We start from the raw sequence: 8,692 nt of genomic DNA, 5'->3' as shown, positions 1-8,692 counted from the left end.
CGGTGTTGTCAGGGGGTGTGACATATGCAAATGAGTCATGCGAATGAGTTATGCCAATGAGCTCCTGCACCTCTTTTTCTACGAAACGACCCCTGAGTATACATGGAGGCTTCTTCTCTCTGTGTCTCTGTTCAAAAGGAGCATTCCCAACACGCAACCCAGGTCTAAAGAAATACAACCGGGAAGAAGGTGATCACCCAGTTCTGGAGGATGCACAAAGCGGCCCTCACGCCTAAGGCACACAAAGAAAGCACTGTAGCTGCAGAGCACACTTACTCCGAGGTAACGAGAAGCAACCCCTGGGACTGGGATCCCAGCACTTGGCCACTGTCAAGGTGATCGGCCTGTAGTAGAAACACAAGGGCTGTTATACCACCAAGTGCGGTTAAGCTGGGCTCACAGAGAGGTCAGCCATGCGGGCATTTCTCAGCTTCACTCTGCACAGAGGAGAAACCCCACGCAGCATTCCTACCCACAGAAACCTTTTCCGGGTGTGTGGAGAGTGTGATTCCACCTCGATTTCATTACTGGAGCGCACTTATTGTTTGTTTAGGCATTTCCTGCCGGGCTCTCCTTTTCCTCACTTTGGACGCCTTTAGAATGTGTGTGGAAATACAGCAAAGAAGGGAAGAAACAATCAGTGTGGTGTAGTGGTTAAGAGTGCCGGACTAGGGCCTGGGAGATGGAAGTTCGAATCCCTGCTCCGCCACAGAAGCTTGCTGGGTGACCATAGGCCCTCGTGCGCTCTCAGCCTAACCTACCTCGCAGGGGTGTTGCGATGCTTTTAAAAAAATGGAAAAAGATAGAGGGGGGTGCAGTATGATATGAATAGAAACAGAATAGAGCTACTGCAAACTGTGCATATTTCAAACTTGTATTAAATGCAGTAACAATATATCAAACTATGTTTTACAGAAAACTGAAGCCAATGCTTATAAATGATGATGGATGGATGACGAACTCCCCCAGAGTTGATATTCGTTTCGAGGCGTCTTTTTCAAACATCAAACCTCATGCAAGTGTGTCTCCACAAGGTCCGCATTTGATATTGTGATTGAGAACATCTTATGAATCACACCAAAATGTACCGGAATTAAGGAGAAATCCAATTTGGAAGACTTGTGACCTTGTGGAGGTTGGGGATCCCGCCCTGACCTAGATAGCTCAGGCAAGCCCAATCGTGTCAGATCTCAGGAAGCTAAGCAGGGCTGACCCTGCCAAGTAATTGGAAGGGAGGCCTCCATGGAATACCAGGGCTCGGGATGCAGAGGCAGGCTATCAAGCCACCTCTCTGAAAAACAGAATAAAGCTACTGCAAACTGTGGATGGAAGCAGGAGAGGGATGTAAAGTGCTTCAGGTCTCCACTGGGGAGAAGGATGGGGTATAAATGAACTACACATTGTTTATAATGACAACGGCAACAACAATATTAGAGGTTTATAAAATTATGCAGGGCATGGAGACAGCTGACAAAGAGAACTTTTCAACCCTCTCAAAAAATACCAGAACTTGAGGGCATCCACTGAAGCTGACGGGCAGGAGGTTCAGGAAGGACAACAGGAAATACTACTTTACACAGACAGAGAAGAAAATGTGGAATTTGCTGCCAGAGGATGTAGTGGTCACAGGAATAAACAGCTCTAAAAGAGGACTGGATAGATTCATGGAGAGTAAGTCTATCAATGGCTACTAGCCGTGGTGACCGAGGGGAACCTCCACATTCAGAGGCACTAAACCTCTGAATCCCAGAGCCAGGAGGCAATATCAGGGGAAGGCCTTGGCCTCTCTGCCCTGTTGTTGGCCCTCCAGAGGAATTGGGAGGCCCCTGTGTGAGACAGGATGCTGGACTGGATGGACCACTGGTCTGATCCAGCAGGGCTCTTCTGATGTTCTTAGGGCTCTTTTTGTAGCAGGTACTCATTTGCATATTAAGCAACCCTTAATGTAGCCAATCCTCCAAGAGTTTACAGTAGCTCCTGTAAGAAGAGCTCTGTAAGCTCTTGGAGGATTGGCTACATTAGGGGTGTGTGGCCTAATATGCAAAGGAGTTCCTGCTACAAAAAGAGCCCTGACTGCCTTATCCAATCCCAAAGTTACAGAACCCATACAGTGGTGGCCAGATCAGATCACTGGCAAAATTAATTTTGCCAACCTTTTTGGGTTCCGCAGGGCCTGTAAAACAGAATTATCCCTCCAGGCATCCCATTGAAGCAATCTTACTGGGTCGAGTATCAGCTTTTCTGATCGTCATGCCAGGATGCCAGTGCATTACACTGTTTTACAGAATATTTGTATTTTATCTTATGTTTTATATCTATATTGTGAACGGTCCCAAGCCCTGATTGCCTAGAAAGGGGCGGGATAAAAACGGAAAGGAATACATAAATTAAATAAATACATTGTTCACAAGTGAATTTGGAACCCTGGGCTTGCTTTCTTGCCAAATTCAACTGTCCTCCGAACACCCTGAGCCCCCACTGCACACTCAGCATCCCAGGATGAACCCCGATACAGAGGCACAAGGTGGTATCGCTTGAAAGAGAGCACTTGCTCCCATTATTTATGGCCGCTGGGGTTGGGGAACCATCCGTTCTCTAGAGAGGTGCCTTGGGAGAAACAAAAGGGATGCTTACCCCGGCTTGTGCACAATCTCCCTTAGCACACGCACAGCATCATCGTTGCTCATGTTCTCAAAGTTGATATCGTTCACCTGCAAACATTGGTAACGTGTGTGAGCCCCACTGCTGTGAGTAGGTTGGTCTGAGTCAGCCCAACTGAACTATCATCTTTCAGCAGGCAAGTTTCAAGCTCTTGGCTAGGAATGGGCACAAACTGGCTGACGAACTAAAATTCGTCATGAATCTCGGCCGGTTCGTGGTTCACAAAGCAATGTTCACAAACTGAGGAATCGCCACGAACTTCCACGAGTTTTTCGTGCAGTTCATGGCGGTTCACAAAAAGCAGGGGGAAAACCCTGAGCGGAAGGGAGCTCTCTCCACTGCTCAGCTGTTTGGAAACCCTGCTTTCTGCTCCCTGCGAAAAGCCACAGGGAAATGAAAGCAGGGTTTAAAGGGCTCCAAGCCATTTAAACAGACAAATGCTCCAAGCCATTTAAACCAAATAGCTGAATGGTGGAAACCTCTGCTTTCAGCTCCATTAATTGCTGCTTTCTGCTCCCCAACCTAAGTTGACTTGATGGCACATAACAAAGACACAATGGAGTCTTGTGTTTCTATTTCGCTTGCAATATGACATTCCATGGTTACTACTGCCTGGAGTGTAAGAAAATAACATGGGATAAAAGGTAAAGGTTCCCTTGCTCGAAAGCCAGTCGAATCCGACTCTAGGGTTGCCGAAGAGCCAGCACTGTCTGAAGACATTTCCGTGATCATATGGCCAGCATGACTAAACACCAAGGCGCACGGAACGCTGTTACCTTCCCACCGAAGTGGTACCTATTTATCTACTTGCAATTTCTTGCTTTCGAACGGCTAGGTTGGCAGGAGCTGGAACTAGAGGCGGGAGCTCACTCCGTCATGCGGCACCCGGGTCTCGAACTGCTGAACTACCGACCTTCCACAGCCTGCAGTTCAGTGTCTTAACCACTTGAGCCACCGCAGCTCCTTAACGTGGGATAGAAATATTTTAAATACAAATAATCCAACCAACAGAACATCTAATTTGCCCTAGCACATGAGCCCTGGGCTCAACATTCCTTGCTGTCACAGCCAATGCTCCCTCTAAGCTGTGGAGTCTTGTGAGCAAAAATTCTACTTTGTGAGCTACGGGCATTAAAGTTGTGAGCGAGCGATTTGGCTCCTGCATGAATTAGTTTGTTCTGGAGCCATCCTTCCTGAGCTAAGATAAAAATGTGTGAGCCGGAGCTAGCTCACGCTAACTCATCTTAGAGGGAACACTGGTCACAGCTCTGGGAGTAAATAAGATCACCTGCAGGAGCATGTCTCCGGGTTCGATTCTTCCATCAGCTGCCACCGCGCCTCCCTTCATGATGGAGCCAATGTAGATTCCACCGTCGCCACGTTCGTTGCTCTGACCGACAATGGAGATGCCCAAGAAGTTGTATTTCTCTGCAGAAAGGAAGGGGTGGGCCCCGTCATAAGACCACCCAGCCAATGGGAAACAACTAATTACAACCAGCCTTCAAGTCTACCTGACCACTATGGTTACCTTCAGAGGCCCTGCTTCAGGCATCCTCAAGTGAGATTAGGCGGGTAGCGACCCAGGAGACGGCCTTCTCAGTCATAGCACCAAAACTCCGGAACTCTCAGCCCAGGGAGACTTGCCTGTCCTCTTCTGTTGCCGTCTTCCGCCGGCAAGTGAAGACTTTTTAAATTTCATCCCGTGTTCCCTCAGCAAGGCCTCTTTCCTGCCGTACATCTGGAACTGCTGTTTTTATGTTTTTGGTGCATGTTTTAGCTCTGGTTTTAATTGTCTTAATGATGTGTTTTCATTGGACTTCATGGTCTTTTAAGAAGTGATTTCATTATGTATGTTTTAATGTGTCAAGAGCCAGTTTGGTGTAGTGGTTAAGTGCACGGACTCTAATCTGGGAGAACCCGCTTTGATTCCCCACTCCTTCACTTGCACCTGCTGGATGGCCTTGGGCAAGCCGTAGTTCTGATAAGAGCTGTTCATGAAAAAAGAGCAGTTTCTGTCAGAGCTCTCTCAGCCCCACCCACCTCACAGGGCATCTGTCGTGGGGAGGGGAAGGGAAAGGAGTTCGTAAGCCGCTCTGAGACTCCTTTGGGTAGTGAAGGGCGGGGTATAAATCCAATCTCTTCTTCTTCTTCTTTTACCTCACTGGGTGTCTGTTGTGGGGAGGGAAAGGGAAAGGAGTCTGTAAGCCGCTCTGAGACTCCTTCGGGTAGTGAAGGGCGGGGTATAAATCCAATCTCTTCTTCTTCTTTTACCTCACAGGGTGTCTGTTGTGGGGAGGGGAAGGGAAAGGAGTTTGTAAGCCGCTCTGAGACTCCTTCGGGTAGTGAAGGGCGGGGTATGAATCCAATCAATCCTATCTTGATGTATAAATATTGTGAAATCAATAAATAATATTGATCCTTGTGAGTTCCTACAGAAACCCTGTAACCCCTACCATTATTTTTGTTTATCAACGCCAAGATTTTAGCTCTTGTGGCTGTCAGGGCAAACTTGAAAATAATTTCTGCTAAAAGCCTAGGCAGCAGAAGGGAATCGTTCCGCCCACTTCCCATAGTGGCCGTTTTGGGTTTGGCACCAGTTCTTGCGGTAGCCATTTTGGCATGATGCTCATAACCCCCCCCCCCAATTTCCAAAGCTACCCACAGGCTCAAAAAGGTTGGGGATCCCGCCCTGACCTAGACAGCTCAGGCAAGCCCAATCGCATCAGATCTCGGAAGCTAAGCAGGGCTGACCCTGCCAAGTAATTGGAAGGGGGACCTCCAAGGAATACCAGGGCTCCGGATGCAGAGGCAGGTTATCAAGCCACCTCTCTGAAAAACATCCAGTCCCCCAGTAGGGGTTGCCAGAAGTCACCATGACTTCCAGGCATGCAAGCACACACACACATGGCAGAGTCAGGATTCAAAATGATCTAGATAGGCTGGAACAGTGGGCGGAGACAAATAAAATGAATTTCAATAGAGAGAAGTGCAAAGTCCTACACTTAGGTAGAAATAAATCAAAGGCACAGATATAGAATGGGAGGGACTTGGCTTGACAGCAGCCCCTGTGAAAGGGATCTGGGTGTTCTGGTGGATCACAAGCGAAACATGAGCCTGCAGTGCGATGTGGCTGTGAAGAAAGCTAATGCAATCTTAGGATGCATTAACAGAAGCATTGTGTCCAGATCACGGGAGGTGGTAGTTCCGCTCCATTCTGCTATGGTCAGGCCTCACCTGGAGTCCTGTGTCCAGTTTTGGGCACCACATTTTAGGAAGGATGTTGACAAGCTCGAGCGTGTCCAGAAGAGGGCAACCAGGATGGTGAGAGGGTTGGAATCCAAGTCTTACGAGGAAAGGCTGAAAGAGCTGGGTCTGTTTAGCCTGGGAAAGAGAAGGCTTAGAGGGGGCATGATTGCAGTCTTCAAGTATCTGAAGGGCTGCCATGTAGAAGATGGAGCGGATCTATTCTCTCTTCCTCTGGATTGCAAGACTAGGTCTAATGGGTGGAAATGACAAGGGAGTCGTTACCGGCTAAATATCAGGAGAAACTTCCTAACTGTCAGAGTGGTTGAGCAGTGGAACAGTCTGCCTCGAGAGGTGGTGGATGCGCCTTTGCTGGACGTTTTCAAGCGGAGGCTGGACGACCATCTTTCGGGTATGTTGTAGGTATGTAGGGCTACCTTTCAGCTATGCTCCTGCAGAGTGCAGGGGGTTGGACTAGATGACCTGCAAGGTCCCTTCCAACTCTAACATTCTATGATTCTATGTACACACACACACAAATACCCACAAAAGAAAAAAGGTTGGTGACCCCTGGAATAGACAATTGCAGAAGGCTTTTGGTTTTTTTCCTAGACCCAAGTCTATGGAATCCACAGAGTCAGGTACTTTGGGCACCTTGCTCCACCCCTCCCCCGACAGCAGGTTCCCCAAGTTCCACCCCTTTCCCAAAATCTGGGTAGGGGGGCCCCAACCAAGGACCAACGCGCTTCTCCCCGTACTCACCCATGTTGAGGGTGACTGTAATGATGTTCAGCGACATGGTGGAATCCGTGATGCTGCTGAAGGACGAGGACTAGGAGAGGAGAGAAGAGAATGAGACCTCCCCCACTTCTCTCCCTGTCCATTGCCTGGACCTGTTCAAGAGATCTACGGCTTCCGCTGCCTTCGGCCTCTGAACGGTTTTCACAGCCGTTGGCTTGCTGGCAGATCTGTCTCCATGTTGGCAGATCTGCCCCAAGCTGGCCCAATCTTGTCATTTTAGGTAAAGGTAAAGGTTCCCTTGTTCGAAAGCCAGTCGAATCCGACTCTAGGGTTGCAGTGCTCATCTCCGTTTCCAAGCCGAAGAGCCAGCGCTGTCCGAAGACGTTTCCGTGGTCATGTGGCCGGCATGAGTAAACACCAAGGTGCACGGAACGCTGTTACCTTCCCACCGAAGTGGTCCCTATTTATCTACTTGCAATTTCTTGCTTTCGAACTGCTAGGTTGGCAGGAGCTGGAACTAGAGACGGGAGCTCACTCCGTCTTGCGGCACCCAGGTCTCGAACTGCTGAACTACTGACCTTCCACAGCCTGCAGTTCAGCGTCTTAACCACTTGAGCCACCCAGTCCTAATACAGACAAAGAGCAAAGTGTCTGCAAGGTGACCCAGGGCAGTAATCTGGGCCCAAGCCCCTCCCCAGGCATCTCACCCGCTCGATCCGGGGTGCCTTTTGCTTCCGCCGACGCCGCTTGTGCCGTCTCATCAGGCGAGAGGCGCTGCTCTGCTCCGTTGAGCTACTGAACCTGCAAAGGTGGAGGCGAGAGCGAGATGTCAACGTTGTCAGCGGGGAAGGCACCGAAACGCCCACCCCACTTTCAGGGAAACAGTGTGCAGGTTAGAGATGTAAAATTTCCAGAAATTTTGAAGCTCGGGAAAAAACCCGGGTTTTTCCCGTTTTTTTGAGGGGGATAACAGAAATTTTCGGAAAATTGAAAAAAATGCTACATTAGCTCTTCTTTTTTCTATTCCATTTTGAAAGTCATTCTGTTACTTTAGGAACATAAAATATGACTATGGACATTTTTACTTGGCATGAAATTATCACAACTACCATATTAAAAATACAGCGATTCCAGACAATTATTACAAACAGAATACCCACCCACATGCAAAAACAAAACTGAAACCTTTTTCTTTTCTTGTGACAATAGCACCTCCTAAAGGAAGAAATGCATCTTGTTCTTGCATGGGAGAGTTCAGTTTGTAACCTAGGACTTGCTTGTCCGCAGTGCACAGAAATTAGATCAATCTGATACCATACATATTTTTTAGAAATGATCTGGGAAATATTTGAACACCTTGTCTCAAAATATTTTATTCATCATGTTAAAATAAAACGTTCCATAATCATTTTTTTTCTTTTCTTTTCTTCTTTCAATTTTTCCAATTTTCCGGAAAAAAACAAAAAAGGCTTCAGGGGAAAAAACGGGGGGGGGACTTCCCCCGCCCCGAATTTTACCGGTTTTTCCCCAGGCCTTCACATCTCTAGTGCAGGTGGTGCAGGAGAGCTCGCAAAGTGAGACACGGACGCGTGAGCAAGTGGGGTGTAAGCAGGTGCTGGGGATGAAGAAAGCAGGTGCGTGAGAACCCTGCCTGCAACAAGTTAGTCAGCCTTTGTGCATGTTTTGAGAATCTGGATACTCTATACATGGTTCCGTCTACAAGTTGTTGTTATGACACGAACGTCTTCCTTCCACGTTTTCCTTACACCTAGGATACACACCTCATCGAGTTCAGGTTTAGATATACAAGTCAAGTGTTACAAGATGCATGGACTAAAATAGTCTCAAGTATTTTTGAATTTAAATTGAATTTTGAATTTAAATTCCTGGAACAGCTCACAAATTCACGTCACATGCGATGGGGATGACGAAAGGGCATGGGGGAGGTTTAGTGGTGTGCACATGGGGGCCCCTTCGGCACTGTCTGCTCAGGGCCCCTCCCCCCCAACCTGAAACTGGCCCAGTTTCAGCACACTGAGATAGCCTG

The 8,692-nt window shown here is 48.1% G+C and overlaps 1 protein-coding gene across 1 annotated transcript in view; it reads right to left on the bottom strand.

Moving 5' to 3' along the window:
- The window catches only part of DVL3 (dishevelled segment polarity protein 3), a 116,259-nt gene that overhangs the window by 21,708 nt on the left and 85,859 nt on the right, over nt 1-8,692 (bottom strand). The window contains exons 6-10 of the mRNA XM_015407724.1: nt 7,353-7,515; nt 6,667-6,736; nt 3,950-4,089; nt 2,635-2,711; nt 277-344 (exon numbers count right to left, since the gene is read on the bottom strand). Coding sequence (XP_015263210.1) covers nt 277-344; nt 2,635-2,711; nt 3,950-4,089; nt 6,667-6,736; nt 7,353-7,515 — 518 coding nt within the window. The remainder of the gene's footprint in view (nt 1-276; nt 345-2,634; nt 2,712-3,949; nt 4,090-6,666; nt 6,737-7,352; nt 7,516-8,692) is intronic.

The sequence above is a fragment of the Gekko japonicus genome, unplaced genomic scaffold (genome assembly GCF_001447785.1).
Source record: "Gekko japonicus isolate JY-2015 unplaced genomic scaffold, Gekko_japonicus_V1.1 scaffold1994, whole genome shotgun sequence".
Lineage (NCBI taxonomy): Eukaryota > Metazoa > Chordata > Lepidosauria > Squamata > Gekkonidae > Gekko > Gekko japonicus.
Note: the sequence above shows the minus strand (reverse complement) of the source record. Positions and strands in the feature narration are given on the sequence as shown.